The sequence below is a fragment of the Cetorhinus maximus genome, chromosome 29 (genome assembly GCF_964194155.1).
Source record: "Cetorhinus maximus chromosome 29, sCetMax3.hap1.1, whole genome shotgun sequence".
Lineage (NCBI taxonomy): Eukaryota > Metazoa > Chordata > Chondrichthyes > Lamniformes > Cetorhinidae > Cetorhinus > Cetorhinus maximus.
Window position 1 is genome coordinate 22358693 of NC_135907.1, and position 17203 is coordinate 22375895.

General features: G+C 47.8%; 1 protein-coding gene across 2 annotated transcripts in view; it reads right to left on the bottom strand.

Annotated features, from left to right (window-relative positions):
- Window positions 1–320: 320 nt before the first annotated feature.
- The window catches only part of LOC144669425 (SH3 domain-binding protein 1-like), a 43734-nt gene continuing 26851 nt past the window's right edge, over window positions 321–17203 (bottom strand). The window contains exons 11-19 of one of the 2 annotated variants that reach the window (XM_078531843.1): window positions 16695–16806; window positions 13936–14017; window positions 11410–11490; window positions 10350–10463; window positions 9303–9400; window positions 5532–5673; window positions 4827–4984; window positions 3365–3904; window positions 321–1630 (exon numbers count right to left, since the gene is read on the bottom strand). In XM_078531843.1, coding sequence (XP_078387969.1) covers window positions 1575–1630; window positions 3365–3904; window positions 4827–4984; window positions 5532–5673; window positions 9303–9400; window positions 10350–10463; window positions 11410–11490; window positions 13936–14017; window positions 16695–16806 — 1383 coding nt within the window. In that variant the 3' untranslated portion in view covers window positions 321–1574. Of the gene's footprint in view, window positions 1631–3364; window positions 3905–4826; window positions 5018–5531; window positions 5674–9302; window positions 9401–10349; window positions 10464–11409; window positions 11491–13935; window positions 14018–16694; window positions 16807–17203 lie in introns of both variants that reach the window. The other variant, XM_078531842.1, reaches the window with a different exon arrangement.

Genomic DNA, 17203 nt, shown 5'->3' on the forward strand with positions numbered 1-17203 from the left:
TGGCTGGTCCAGTTCATTTTCTGGTTAATCGTAACCCCCAGGATGATGAAAGAAAACCACATAAAACCCATCAAATCCCTACTTCTCTTCAGTTCCGAAGAAGTCATATTGGACTTGAAATGTTAACTGTTTCTCTAGTCACAGATGCTACCAGACCGGCTGAGTTTTTCCGGCACAGTCTGTTCTTTTTTCATCACCCCTGATGCTGTTCTGTTGCTCCTTCCATGAGCCACACCTACAAAATTCGAGTAACGCCAATGTGAACACACAATACACATACAAAACACACACAAAACAAGCTGTCAGTCAGAAAAGTTTGCTTTTGGGGGAGTTCTTTTCTTTTATTGGAGCATTAGGAATACTTAACTTACACTCAAATACTCTTCAAATAATATTTACACAGGGATAAGATGGGGAGCCTGTACAAAACTAAAGGTGATGGGGAAAGGGTTCTCTGTAATTTGACATCCAGGAGGAGAGTGGTGGCAATACACGGCAGTGTCTGAAGTGATGAATAAGATTAATGTTTGAATGGGGGGGTTGTCAAGGGAGATCCTGGTCCAATTCTCACCAGAAGCCCATTCGCTTTCCAGCAAAGGGCGCGGGATAGCGATCCAGACCAGGAATTGTGGCAGGTTTTCCGCTCCGCTCACCAGGATGCTATCGCCAACTGTAGTGTCCAACATGGCGTCAGATGTGGCTCAGTGGGTAGCACTCTGACCTCAGATGGTTGCTTCAAGACCCCACTCTACAGATTTAAGCACATAATCCAGGCTGACACTCCCAGTGAGGGAGTGCTGCACTGTTGGAGGCGCTGTCTTTCAGGTGAGACCTTAAGCTGAGGCCCTTTGGCACTATCCAGCCCACTGCCCAAGATTCCATGCCACTATTTCAAAGAAGAGTGGCAGGAGTTCTCCCTGGTGCCCTGGACAATATTTATCCCTCAACCAACACCACAAAAACAGATGATCTCCTTGCTGCTTGTGGGATCTTGCTGTGCACAATTTGACTGCCGCATTTCCCACATTGCAACAGTGACTTCAAAAAGTACACCATTGGTTGTGAGGCATTTGGGGGAATGTCCTGAGGCTGTGAGAGGAGCTGCAGAAAGCCCTTTCTTTTCTGGTTCCCTCTGAATGAGATCAGCTAACATCACAGATCCCGGAATCGCATCTGGGAATTCCACCGGGTCTGCATCATTTGGTACCAAGGCGGGGATCGTTTTCAGTTGGATTGAGCGCCAGTCTGGGCCTGGAATGTTCACCTCTTGCCCACTGTGACAATTTTCCAGCTCACACCTGGCATAGATATCGTTGGATCTGTACATCACGCCAACCTCCCCAGCTGTTATCCTCAATGATCGCACTTTTTTTTTCCCCCCCCACTCTATTGCCGGCACCAGCAGAATCCGCCTCTCTCGGATTGGATGCTTCTGGGAAGTGAACCGGCCAATCAAAAGGGCAGATCCAAAATTTGAAATCCTCTCGTTGACGGTTGTTGGGCAAAGGGCTGACCGATGAAATGTCTGGGACTTGGCCTTGGGTGCTGACCAGTCCCACACTCAGTTTATAGAATCATGATTGCTCCTTCGCGCCCTCTGTGATCGCTGGTGGTAACTGCTCCTGGGGTCCTACGGGGAAACCAAAGAAATATTTTACTTCCCTTTTAGCAAAATAGGAATGGGGGAGGCCATTCAGCCCCTCCAGCCTGTTCCGCCATTCAATTAGATCATGGTGGATGTCCAGCTTAACCCCATCTGCCTCCCATGGTTCCATAACTGTTAATACCCTTACTACCAAAAAAAATCTATCAACCTCAGTTTTGAGGTTTTCAATTGACCCTCAATGGCTTTTTGCGGGAGCGAGCTCCAGATTTCCACTACGCTTTATGTAAGGAAGAGTTCCTTGACATCACATGTGAACGGCCTAACTCTAATCTTAAGGATATATCAGTTTGTTCTGGACTCCTGCCATGAGGGGAAATAGTTTCTCACTATCTATCTTTTAACTCCTTTAATCATCTTAATCCCTTTGATTAGATCACCCCTTAACGTTTCTTTACTCCATTAGAATAAATGCAACTGGTGCTCATAACTTAACCCTCTACAAGTCATTGCAAGTTTTCGTATAAGAAATGTGTATATACAGAGCAACTTGTACAGAACCTTTCTCAGAACACATTCGGAGTATTGCAAACAGTTCTGGTCACCATATTTCACATGGAGGCACTGGAGAAGATGCCAGAAATGTTTACATTGAGGATACCAGAACTGAGGGGGTATAATGATCAGCAAAGATTGAACAGGCTGGAGCTCTTTTCTCTAGTAAAGGGAGAGCTTGTGGGGTCTTTAAAATTATGAAGTGGTTCGAGAGGTTAGATGAGGAGAAGGTGTTTCCAATTGTGGGGAAATCAGAACTATATCTTAAAGGTGATAGTTACTAATAAGTCCAGTCGGGAATTCAGGAGAAACTTGAATGGTGAGAATGTGGAACTCACTATTGCAGGGAGTGGTTGAGGTGAATAGCAGTGATGGATTTAAGAGGATGCTGGATAAATACACGAGGGAGAAAGGAATAGAAGGCTATGTCGGCGGGGGTGAGATGAAGGAGGGTGGGAGGAGACTCGTGTGGAGCATAAACACTGGCATTGACCAAATGACCTGTCTCTGTATTAAATTATGTAACCCTGTGTAATATCAATGTAATGTCAACAACAACATGCATTTATATGGTGGCTTTAATGTAGATAAACATCCCGCAAGGTGCTCGACAGCAGCACTATCAGGCAAAATTGACACAAATTCAAAGAAGGAGACATTATGACAGATGTTTAAAAGTGTGGTGAAAGAGTTAAGTTTTAGGAGCAGTCTTAAAGGATGAAAGAGTAGCGGAGAGGTTTAGGGAAGGAATTCCAGAGGTTAATTGCTGTTTGACCAGGATAAGTTGCACATTGGGATAATGTTATAAATTTCGGGTTCCTGGTCAAAGGAATGCAGAGTTAAATTGGCAACAGATTATGGAAGGCCTCCCTCCCACTCCGCCCATCTTGCCTCCCCAGCCCTCCCCCCACACTGTTCCTGATTGTTAACAGGATCTAAGCCGATTGGTGAAGCAAAAACCAAGACACAGGGCTTTTCTTTATTGAGAGAGTTTATTGACTTGTTCAGTCTCATAGCTCTCCTCCCACTCAACCCAGTGCCCCAGTTATCCCCGATTTATACGTGCTCGAAGACAATTAATACTCATCACCTGTTTCTCTCAACTGTAACAATGTAATTGACATTAGCAATCTGTAACAATGTAATTGACAAACTTTAACAATGTAATTTGACAAGACGTGAACACTTATGAGTTTCTTTACGTACCACGCTGTTCCACAGAGGAAGATCCATGCAGTTCCGAATTCATGCTCAAACGCACTGCTTGACTGGCAGAAAAAACCCTACTTCTAGGCAGTGGCTGTGGCTGCTTGTTCCACCCAACTTGGCAGCAGCGAGGCAGGGCGGGCATCATTTCTGGGATGGGACTCTGCTGGTTCCCGGCTGCGGCCTCGAGATTTTCCTGCAGGGAAACCGCTTCGGAATAGGGTGAATCCAAGCTGACAGTTCGTTGGTGCAGGTGAGGGGCAGGAACAGGGGGAGGGGGCATGGCTGGTGCCCGAATGGCACCTGCAGTGGCTCTTCGAGTGATTATGCCCTTTTCGTCTGCTGGGGGGGTGAGGGAAGCAGGAGGAGGGTTTATGGACAACTCCCGCATGGGACCAGCACTAACCCTGCGAGTGATCATGGTCTTTTCATCTGCTGGGAGGGTTAATGAAGCACACACTGGGTTAGATGTCCAGGGCAGGCTGGCTTTTGGTTGCTGAGGCGGAGGGAAGGTTGGTCTTGTCGGAGCCGGTTTCTTTACTGAAACAGAAAAAAAAAACACGATTCATTTTAATTGTGGCCTCCTCTCCTGGAGATGTTGGCTCTCACTGGCGTGGAGTTCTCCAGACTCTGTCCCCACAGTACACACATGCACATCACTCTTCATACACATGCACACACACACAATGCTTCACACAGACACACACACACACACACAAACACCACATGCGCACAATGCTTCACACACACACACACACTGAATACACAGAGGTTTCACACACACACACACACACACACACAATGAACATACATGCAATACTTCATACACACATATGCACTGAAAACACAGATGTACATGCTTCACACACACACACATGCAGTGAACACACACGCAATACTTCACACACGTACATGCAATGAATACACATACACACAGAGTCTTCACACACGCACAAACTGAACACACACCACTCCACACACACACACTCTACAACTGAACAGGGTGCATAATCACAATCATTCTGATTACCTGACACAGCCCTCCCCACCGCCTCCTCCACACCGCCACACACACCTGCTCACACACACACACACACACACACACACACACACAGTCATAGAATCATACTGCACAGCTTGAGACCATTTGGCTTTGAAGCTATCCAGTTAACCTCACTGTGCGTCGTTCTTTCCCCAAAGCCCTGTAACCTTCTCCCTTCAGCACATTATCATATTTGTTCTGGTCAAAACATGATGCAGATTTAATAAAACTACTATTCCTTGTTTTCCTGCCACACAATCCCCCTCAGCTGAGGGCTCACACTACATCCCCAAGAGTTTTCTCCAGAAATGGAATCCATCTCCTTGGAAAAAAAGATTTCCCCCTCCTGCCTGCCCTTCCCCGGCTCAGACTGAGCAAATTATTTTGCTAAATTGAGGTTCCGGTTCCTTCCCATCTTACCTTTTCTCACAGAGAGGTTGAAAGTCTGGTCAATGATGGTGAGAGTCAGGTTGGATACGGTCTCAACAGCTTGAGCCTCCGTTTTGCTTGGCTCATTGCCGGAGGTGGAATCAGGCGATGACGGTGGGGGGATTGAGGGGCTCTCGTCGTTTACACATCTGGGAAAGGGAGCAGAGAGGATGAGAATTAACCTGTCGGGAAAGTTTCTGCTCATTCAGATCGAAAGGTCGGTTGTTGCCGCGGTAACAGGCATCGCAAGGCGCACAGATCACGGTTACACACAGGGTGACGTGATTGACTGTCAAACCCTTTTAACTTGGTTTTACTCAGTCACCACCTTTGCTATTTCCACAGCTTCCCCTTCGCTTGGCTCTATCCCCCTCCCCCGCCCAACTGCAACAACAACTTGCGCATATACATAGAACCTTTACCGGAGGTTCCAAGCTCCAACATCAGGAGAGTCCGTGAGACAACGGCTGACACCAAGACCAAGGAGGAGATGTCAGGACAGGTGACCAAAAAACATCATCGCAGAGGCAGATGTAAAGGAACGTCTTGAGGTAGGAAAGAAGCAGAGAGGCTGGAGGAGACAATTCCAAAGCTTGGGGCCTAGACAGCTGAAGGCACGGCCACCAAAGACGGAGCGGTGAAAACCAAGGATGCACAAGTTAAATTAACTTGGGGGGGAAAAAAAAGTGAACGTACTCTTCCTTCTGGACAGCGATGGGTTTAACTGGGGGAGGTAAGGTCTGCGCCTGTTCCGTTGAGCTGCTCTCTTTTTTCGGTGACGTGCAGTTTGAGTACAGAGTACTCGGCCCGAACATTCCTGACACGCTGAAATCTAAATCTGAGTAAAGATAAGCAGTATTTAAACAATTATTAGAGGCAGGAGCTGAATGTTATTCAATGTCGAGAAAGTCCTTACACCAGTGGTTTGCAAACTTTTCTGCGTTGGGGTCACCATGAAAATATTAACACACCCCCAGAGAGCCTCTGTAAATACGGACACACTCCCCAGGGACCCCTGTAAATACTGACACACTCCCCAGGGACCCCCTGTAAATACTGACACACTCCCCGGGGACCCCCTGTAAATACTGACACACTCCCCAGGACCTCCTGTAAATACTGACACACTCCCCAGGACCCCCTGTAAATACTGACACATTCCCCAGGGACCCCCTGTAAATACTGACACACTCCTCAGGGACCCCCCTGTAAATACTGACACAATCACAGGGACCCCCTGTAAATACTGACACACTCCCCAGGGACCCCCTGTAAATACTGACACACTCCCCATGGACCCCCTGTAAATACTGACACACTCCCCAGGGACCCCCTGTAAATACTGACACACTCACAGGGACCCCCTGTAAATACCGACACACTCCCCAGGGACCCCGCTGTAAATACTGACACACTCTCAGGGAGCAACCCCCCCATCCCCATAAATACTGACAAACTCATGGGAAGCACCCGCCCCCTGTAAACACTGACATTACTGACACACTCCCCAGGGACCCCCCTGTAAATACTGACGTACTCTTAGGACCCTCCTGTAAATATTAACAAACTCCCAGGGACCCCCTGTAAATACTAACAAACTCCCAGGGACCCCATGTAAATACTAACAAACTCCCAGGGACCCCCTGTAAATACTAACAAACTCACAGGGACCCCATGTAAATACTGACACACTCCCCGGGAAGCCCCTGTAAATACTGACACATTCCCTGGGGATCCCCTGTAAATATCGACACGCTCCCCGAGGACCCTCTGTAAATACTGACACACTCGCTGGTACCCCCTGTAAATACTGACACACTCCTGGGGATCCCTGTAAATACTGACACACTGACACACTCACAGGGACCCCCTGTAAATACTGACACACTCCCGGGGACCCCCTGTAAATACTGACACACTCCTGGGGACCCCCTGTAAATACCGACACACTCCCCGGGGACCCCCTGTAAATACTGACACACTCCCCGGGGACCCCCTGTAAATACTGACACACTCCTGGGGACCCCCTGTAAATACCGACACACTCCTCGGGAACCCCCGTGTAAATACTGACATGCTCCCCGGGGATCCCTGTAAATACCGACACACTCCCGGGGACCCTCTGTAAATACTGACACACTCCTGGGGACCCCCTGTAAATACTGATATACTCCCCGGGGCCCCCCTGTAAATACTGACACACTCCCCGGGGCCCCCCTGTAAATACTGACACACTCCCCGGGGCCCCCCTGTAAATACTGACACACTCCCCAGGGCCCCCTGTATATACTGACATGCTCCCCGGGGACCCCCCTGCAATTCCTGACACACTTTCCGGGGACCCCCTGTAAATATTGACACACTCCTGGGGACCCCCTGTAAATACTGACACACTCCCCAGGGCCCCCTGTAAATACTGACATGCTCCCCGGGGAGCCCCCTGCAAATCCTGACACACTCCCCAGGGATTCCCTGCAAATCCTGACACACACCCCGGGGACACCCTGTAAATACTGACATACTCCCCGGGGTTTGTGGGTAAACAGTGACACAGTCACTTTTTCAGGAGTGGAATAGAGAGAAGGGAGTGCATCAAGGGTGAAAGTAAATTGGCCATCTGTGTCTACATAACACACTGGGATAGTATTACATCTTCAGTGCCTGGGCAGCAATCTGGCTGAGTGCACCAGCCGCCCAGAATAGAACAGGCCTGTTTTGCATTCCATCGGATTCTGTTATGAGCGGGTGCTTCTCAGCGCAACAGAATTACTATCCAACACATGAACAAGAAACTCGAAACTCCAGTGACTGTCACTGAAGTTGGATTGTGACCAGTCAATAGGTGGCAATGTGGGATAGAATTACAACATTCTCGATCACTGCAGGGAAATCTAAATTTGGATTCAGGCTGGACCAATGGAATCTCGGGTTGACTGATACAGGAATCTCATAATCTCTCGATGTTTTTCCGGAGTGTCCACCAAATAAACGGCAAAGGTCAGAGAATCTATGCGGATGTTGTAGGTGTTTCACACTGTCCCCATCAAACATCCCCAGAAGAGCTACAACACGGGGTTAGATACAGAGTAAAGCTCCTTCTACACTGTCCCCATCAAACATTCCCAGGACAGGTACAGCACGGGGTTAGATACAGAGTAAAGCTCCCTCTACACTGTCCCCATCAAACATTCCCAGGACAGGTACAGCACGGGGTTACATACAGAGTGAAGCTCCCTCTACACCATCCCCATCAAACACTCCCAGAGCAGCTACAACACGGGGTTAGATACAGAGTAAAGCTCCTTCTACACTGACCCCATCAAACACTCCCAGAGCAGCTACAACACGGGGTTAGATACAGAGTAAAGTTCCTTCTACACTGTCCCCATCAAACACTTCCAGGACAGGTACAGCACGGGGTTAGATACAGAGTAAAGCTCCCTCTCCACTGTCCCCATCAAACACTCCCAGGACAGGTATAGCACGGTGTTAGATACAGAGTAAAGCTCCATCTACACTGTCCCCATCAAACACTCCCAGGACAGGTACAGCACGGGGTTAGATACAGAGTAAAGCTCCCTCTACACTGTCTCCATCAAACAATCCCAGGACAGGTACAGCACGGGGTTAGATACAGAGTAAAGCTCACTCTCCACTGTCCCCATCAAACAATCCCAGGACAGGTACAGCACGGGGTTAGATACAGAGTAAAGCTCCCTCTCCACTGTCCCCATCAAACACTCCCAGGACAGGTATAGCACGGTGTTAGATACAGAGTAAAGCTCCCTCTACACTGTCCCCATCAAACACTCCCAGGACAGGTACAGCACGGGGTTAGATACAGAGTAAAGCTCCCTCTACACTGTCCCCATCAAACAATCCCAGGACAGGTACAGCACGGGGTTAGATACAGAGTAAAGCTCACTCTCCACTGTCCCCATCAAACAATCCCAGGACAGGTACAGCACGGGGTTAGATACAGAGTAAAGCTCCCTCTCCACTGTCCCCATCAAACAATCCTCTCTTCTGTCCTTTGACCAGGATTTGGAACACAAAAACCAGCTGAGGTTGCTACTTCTGATTACCATTGGCAGACGCCTGATAATGATCGGACCGCAGGCCAGCACTGGATCTTGTTCCTGGAGGTTCTATCACGTGACCTACCTCCTCAGAATACCACAGGTCTATCTTCAACCCTCCCCATAGCCATCGGAATGCGAACAGTTTCTTTCACTTGGCATTTCCTGGATTCCCCCAGTGATAACTGGCTTGCTTGACACTTGTTGTTCATGAATCGCACATGAGGGTGAAACATTTTCACTGAGGGTGGGTGGGAGGTGGGGTGGGGTGGAGGGAAGGGTACGGAGAGGAAATAACATGTTGTGGTTTGGGGAGGGGGGGTTGCGGCTGTGGCATATGGGGGTAAATCAGAAGGCAAACTCAGAGGGATTAAGGGAGAGGCCCTACCTTCTGGGAAGATGCTGTCTGCGTTTTGAATGATGGGCTCCATAACCGACACAACTTGGACAGAAGACGCTGACGCCATGTCCATCAGTGATACTTTTCTATAACAGGACAAGAAAGCAAGGGCTCACCATTTGGAAGCTGAAGACTTGAAGCATGCACCCATCATGCACGGAACCATTTGCACACTTGGGCATTTTTTTTAAAGAACAGAAGTGCACGCATGCTTCCTACAAGAAGGGAAGGCACTTTTCATGACATCCCAACACAGCCAGTCACGGGAAAGTGTCGTCACTGTGTAATGTGGGAAATGCAGCAGCCAGTTTGTGCTGAATAAGGTCCCATATAGAGAAATTTGATAATGACCAAGTAAGCTGTTATTTTTTAGCAAAACTGGTTGAGGGGTAAACATTGGCCCAAGGACACAAGGGAGAACTCTTCAGTTCCTTCTCAAAATAGCACAGGCTCTTTTAAAGCCAGCTGAGAGGGAAAACACTTTTACATCCCTGTCGAACGATAGCATCTCACTCCCTCAGTGCTCCTCTGGGAGTCTTATCTGGGATTTTATGCTCAGATCCCTAGGGTGGGATGCAAACTCATGAACCTGTGATTCAGAGGCGAGGGTGCTACCAACAATTCATGGGTGGCATTATATTTCTGTTGGAGCCGCTCTGGGTCTCACACCTATTGTTGCATGAACACGAAACAAGGATGTGGGCAGGATATTATGGCTCAGCCAGTGAAGAAGTGGAGCTCTTCTAGCCTGGCACCAAAACAGCTCTGAAATCGGACAGGTCAAGGGTTGTGCTGTCACTTGCACGTTTCCCTTTGGTGGAAAATTCTAGGGAGCATTTCCTGTGATAAACAATATTCCAAATTATTTTTGAAATGATTGGAAGAGCATCTTTCCCACTTTCAAGTGTGTGGAATGACTTCCTGATTACAGGTCTGAGGAAGGAGGACAAATTGGCTGCCTCTCTATTGGGCTTCCTGCAATAATTGGCCAAATGCAAAGATGTTCAGTGACCTTGTACTTGACCTATGACTTACCCTTCATACCTGGGCCAGAGGAGGTTTGGCCCCAGCACGATGGCGATGTTACTAGGACTCATTTTGTTCACTTCCTGATACTCTGCCAACTTTGCCAAGAACTTAATGAGATAGCTAGTTTAAAAAAAAAACAAAAGGTTTATTTTCCTTTTTTTTTTCAGTTGAAATTTTCCCCAGAATGTCACCCCTGCAATTGACCACTCTTTATGTGTGAACCTTGACAGTGAGCATTGTCATGTTATGTAGCCACTCAGGGCATCACTACCCACTACTGGTGCTGACCCCTACACAGCGGTGTAGAGTGAGAGTCCTAGCATAGGCCAGGTTCCACACCTTTTACAGCGCTCCTTTAAATTCTGCTGGTGGTGGGGGTAGGGTGGGGGGAGTGGGGGGTTGATTCTCCTGCCCACACCTCCATCCCCCTCCGCACCCTCCAACATCAAGGGGATATGTCTACTAGAATTTTGGGATTATCCCAAGAAATTCATCCATCCCGCTAGAATAAGTTGCCCTTTCTACCTTAAGGCACTCCTTAAAACCTCCATCTTTGACCAAGCTTTTGGTCATCAGTCCTCATATCTCAGTGTAATGTTCAATGGTTCAATTGTTATGTGTTCGATTATGAGAGTCTGGTAACTGATCTATGCTCACTGTGCTTGATTGGTTAAGCCTGGGTGTTGACTCAGAGAAAAGTAAACAGACTCACACAAGCTACTGGAAGCTGAGCTAGAAGCATGGTACAAAAATTTTAAAGCATTATATAAGACTCTGTAAAGAAAGTTCCTGCACACTTACAAACTAGTGTCATCTCTGCATTGCTCTGAGGAAAATCAAGCATACAACAGCTTAGTGTCAAATATATGTTTGATAATACTCTGGCGAAGTGACTTGGGATGTTTACTACATTAAAGCTGCTATATAAATGTAAGTTGTTGCACACTTTGTGCATAAGCCAAGGTTTATGTTGGAGACATAGCATTATCCGTACAGACAGGAGTTATAATAGGAGCCATCGGAACCTCTCCCCTACCCCTACCTCTGTCTCTGTGTGTGACATTACCGTAAGTTATTGTAGGATTCTGGAGGTAGTTTAGCACAAACTTCCCGCAGACTTTCCACCTTCTTGGGAAGATCCTTCTCACTGCACAAAGAAACATAGTCAACAATGAGTTTCGGGACCTGGGAATGGGGTTTTCCAAACAGTTCTACACTCTTCCCCCCTGAAAAGAAATGATTCCCCCCTTTGAATAATGGTACATTCTGAGGGACCTGCCCCCCCACCCCCAATGTCTATTGGCTGATCTCCTGGTCTCTATTTAAATAATGGTAATATATTCCTTGGGAACCTGAGTGACATTTGACACATTCTCCAAATTAATATAGCCATAAAAAAGCAAACCAAGCGCTAATGTTCATTTCTACATGGATAGAATTGAAGAAGTTATGCTAAACTTGCATTGAGCTCATGGACTCATAGACGTTTACAGCATAGAAGGAGGCCATTCAGCCCATCGTGTCCACGCCAGTCAACAAAGATCTCACTACACTAATCCCATTTTCCAGCGCTTGGCCCATAGCCCTGGAGGCTTTGGCAATACAAGTGAATATCTAAATGCGTCTTAAGTATTACGAGAGTTTCTGACTCAACCACCCTTTCAGGCAGTGAGTTCCAGACTCCCAGCACCCTCTGGGTGAAAACAAATTTCTCCTCAACTCCTCTCTTAGCCTTCTACCTCTCACCTTAAATCTATGCCCCCTGGTTATTGACCCCTCTACTAATGGAAATAGTGCCTTCCTATCCACCCTATCTATGCCCCTCAAAGTCTTATACACCTCTATCAGGTCCCCTCTCAAACCTTCGCTGCTCCAAGGAAAACAATCCCAGCCTGTCCAATCTTTCCTCATAGGTAGTGAACCTTGGTTAGACCACACCTGGAGTACTGTGTAAAATTCTGGCTGCCATATTATAACAAAAAATATATAGAGACACTTGAAAATGTGCAAAAAAGATTTACAAAGATGATACCAGGACGATACCTATCACTTAAGAGATACTGGGCCAGCTGCCTGGTCCACAGAGGCAGGCAGCCATTTTGTGACAGTGAGTATTTTCCCGCCATCAGATTGGAATCCCACCATGTTCGGAGGCCACCAGCACAATTGAGATGCGCTCAAGGTGACAGTTGGGGTGTCCATTGGAGTCAGAGGCTCTATACTCCAGTGAAAGGCCGCAAACATGTCCATCACTACTCATCCTGATGGCCCTATTGGCCAGGGTGACCAACCATCCCTTATTTTACGGGATTGCCCCATAATTGAGCCCATCGTCCCGTGTCCTGGGTCGCATGCATCTGGAAGTTTGTTTTTCTCATAATTCGGACCTTTAAATCTCACACAAGAGCAAGTCTCTGCTCTGCTCCTGTTAGTGCCCACTCACAGCTTTATAGCACTCCCCACCCACCCGCTCTTCATCTTTGACAGCTACTCTCACAGCTCTGACAGCACCCACCCACTCATAACCTCTGACAGCCACCCTAATCCACTCTCCCAGCTCTGACAGCACAAATTTCTCCTCAACTCCTTTCTTAGCCTTCTACCTCTCATCTTAAATCGATGCCCCCTGGTTATTGACCCCTCTACTAATGGAAAAAGTGCCTTCCTACCCACATAGTCTTATACACCTCTATCAGGTCCCCTCTCAACCCCCACAAACTCTCACAGCTCTAACAGCAACCCCTGCTTGCTCTTAACCTCTAATACGTACCCCACCCACTATCACAACTCTGGTACCAACAGCCCCACCTCCCCCACCAGCTCTCACTTCTAAAGCTCTGGCAGCATGCCCCCCCCACCACTTCCCCGGAGATTTGACAGGAACCCCCCTCCTCCCTCCCTCGCCCCGCTCTCGCAACCCTGGCAGCAGCACCTCCGCTATAGCGCCCGCCGCCCCACACCCCGCTTTAATGGACCCCCCATGACAGAATGTCCCTTAATTTTCTCTGCAGGAGTTGGTCACCTTGCTATTGGTTTAAGGCCGCTTTATCTGATGATTTCTATGCAGGCAACCATGCTGAGGTGCCCCTGGGCTCGGTCATCGGCCTTGGCAGTGCTCATCTCTCCCGTGGGGATGCTGGCCTGACATCACAGCTGGCATTCTGGTTGGGAGGAGGTTTGATGGAGCGTAAACACTGGCTTAGACTAGATGGGCAGAATGGCCTGTTTTTGTGCTGTAAATCTATGTAATGCTAAGGGAGCGACTGCAGCCTGCAGTGGGGGGGGTCTCCCAGCTTCTTGTTAGGTTGGGTTCTGAGGTGAGAAGTCTTAGCCTCGCCCTCGTGGGTCATCTGTAAGTAGAACACGGGGCAAATCACTGATGGGTCAAGAGAGCTAAGCGGAGGCTGTGCTACCCAGCACCCACCCTCGACTACCTCCTAAAGCTGATAACAGGGGAGGCTGCAGGGCACTGGTCTCACCGCCAGGCCTGGGGAACTTGGTGTGGGACAAGAGGACCAGGGAAGGGAGTGAAAATAACTCCAGAGATACTGTGTCACAAAGGACAAGATGAACAAACGTGCCAATCACGTACCTGGCAGCTTGGAACCACTCATCGTAAAGGTCAAATGTCATGAGGGGCTGTGGTAATTCACGAAGGTAGGACTTCAGTGCACCTATCACAGAGAGAGAACGGGGAAGATTATTTCTGCAGTAGTTCATGCCACCTTAAACAACAACCAACTCATTCCGGAATTAAAGAGACAACTTCCTCATTGAAAAATCCTGAGCAAGATTTTTTTTTTTAACCAGATATATTGTCTTAACTTTTGGAATGAATTCTTGGTTTGAATATGTCACTGGCAAGGTCCACTCCCACAATTAGCTAACTCTCAAGGCTGCTCGAGAGGACTGTTCACATCATGCTGATGATGCAACTTTTCAACTGTGTTAAAAAGATGTGACTGGACACGTGATATTCTGATGAAATGAAGGCACTATTTTGTATTTATTTATTTTCTCACTACTTGTGACGATAATCAAGATTTAAAAAAAAGTTTATTGCATTAATATTTGTCCCAGCAGAATGCAAAGAGTATCAGGGGTGAGCATCTGAATTTAACCAATAATCTCGCTGCACTAATGTCCTTTAGGGAAGGAAACCTGCTGTCCTTACCTGGTCTGGCCTACATGTGACTCCAGACGCACAGCAATGTGGTTGACTCTTAAATACCCTGGGAACAAGGGCAGTTGGAGATGGGCAATAAATGCTGGCCTAGCCAGCGACACCCACATCCCGTAAATGAATTTTAAAAAGTTATCAGGACAAAGGAGGTGTCAGCATCAAACACTCCCAGGACAGGTACAGCACGGGGTTAGATACAGAGTAAAGCTCCCTCTACACTGTCCCCATCAAACACTCCCAGGGCAGGTACAGCACGGGGTTAGATACAGAGTATAGCTCCCTCTACACTGTCCCCATCAAACACTCCCAGGGCAGGTACAGCACGGGGTTAGATACAGAGTAAAGCTCCCTCTACACTGTCCCCATCAAACACTCCCAGGACAGGTACAGCACGGGGTTAGATACAGAGTAAATCTCCCTCTACACTGTCCCCATCAAACACTCCCAGGACAGGTACAGCACGGGGTTAGATACAGAGTAAAGCTCCCTCTACACTGTCCCCATCAAACACTCCCAGGGCAGGTACAGCACGGGGTTAGATACAGAGTAAAGCTTCCTCTACACTGTCCCCATTAAACACTCCCAGGACAGGTACAGCATGGGGTTAGATACAGAGTAAAGCTCGCTCTACACTGTCCCCATCAAACACTCCCAGGACAGATACAGCACGGGGTTAGATGCAGAGTAAAGCTCCCTCTACACCATCCCCATCAAACACTCCCAGAGCAGATATAGCACGGGGTTAGATACAAGTAAAGCTCCCTCTACACTGTCCCCATCAAACACTCCCAGGACAGGTACAGCACGGGGTTAGTTACAGAGTAAAGCTCCCTCTACACTGTCCCCATCAAACACTCCCAGGACAGGTACAGCACAGGGTTAGATACAGAGTAAAGCTCCCTCTACACTGTCCCCATCAAACACTCCCAGAGCAGATATAGCACGGGGTTAGATACAGAGTAAAGCTCCCTCTACACTGTCCCCATCAAACACTCCCAGGACAGGTACAGCACGGGGTTAGATACAGAGTAAAGCTCCCTCTACACTGTCCCCATCAAACACTCCCAGGGCAGGTACAGCACGGGGTTAGATACAGAGTAAAGCTCCCTCTACACTGTCCCCATCAAACACTCCCAGGGCAGGTACAGCACGGGGTTAGATACAGAGTATAGCTCCCTCTACACCGTCCCCATCAAACACTCCCAGGACAGGTACAGCACGGGGTTAGATACAGAGTAAAGCTCCCTCTACACCGTCCCCATCAAACACTCCCAGGACAGGTACAGTACGGGGTTAGATACAGAGTAAAGCTCCCTCTACACCGTCCCCATCAAACACTCCCAGGGCAGGTACAGCACGGGGTTAGATACAGAGTAAAGCTCCCTCTTCACTGTTCCCATCAAACACTCCCAGGACAGGTACAGCACGGGGTTAGATACAGAGTAAAGCTCCCTCTACACTGTCCCCATCAAACACTCCCAGGACAGGTACAGCACGGGGTTAGATACAGAGTAAAGCTCCCTCTCCACTGTCCCCATCAAACACTCCCAGGACAGGTACAGCATGGGGTTAGATACAGAGTAAAGCTCCCTCTACACTGTCCCCATCAAACACTCCCAGGACAGGTACAGCACGGGGTTAGATACAGAGTAAAGCTCCCTCTACACTGTCCCCATCAAACACACCCAGGACAGGTACAGCACGGGGTTAGATACAGAGTAAAGCTCCCTCTACACTGTCCCCATCAAACACTCCCAGGGCAGGTACAGCACGGGGTTAGATACAGAGTAAAGCTCCCTCTACACTGTCCCCATCAAACACTCCCAGAGCAGATATAGCACGAGACATTAACCAGTTACTTATTTTAAAAATATATATACTTTATTCATAAAATATCTGAAAGAACATTACAAAACATTCCTAAATGGCCATCACAAAAGGGGTAATCATATTCAACGTTTACACATGGATCACGAGGTGCTTCAATACAATCAATGAATATTACAGTCATTTCAATATGGTCATTACAGTCAGACAGTGCAATGGGATTGGAGTTATTGACATACATCATGTTGCACTCTGAGGTGCTTCAATACAATTATTAACCAGTTACTTATTCTGTATGTGTTAATAATGTGACTTGTACCATCTTTGCTGAAAAATCTTACCTGCCACAGCGTGTGAGTCTAAGTTGAACTCCATAGGGTCAAAGGAGCCGCTATCCAGAGCAGATTTTAACCGTTTCAGTACTGAAGCAGCAGCTGCTAATCTGAACAGTCCCTGAGAGAGGTGGCAAATTGATTATTTTAACAAAGTCTTCAGATGTTGTAGTATAAACTGCGTGGGATTTCCTGTTCTCATATGCATTGCTTATAGGGAGTACCACATGCAAATGTGACCTTTCCCTAGGAAGACCTATTGCCCGAGCAGTATGATTTAAATTACTGGCTGTGTCACCTTCCCAGAAATGATCTAGGGCTCTTTTTTAAATCATTCATGGGATGTGGGTGTCACTGGCAAGGCCAGTATTTTGCTAGCTCTGCCTAATTGAGAGTGCCGGTGAGTTATTGTTTTAAACATCTGCTGTCCAAAGGTGTACACACAGCACTGTTAGGGAGGGAGTTCCAGGATTTTGACCCAGTGACAGTGAAGGAACGGCGATATTGTTCCAAGTCAG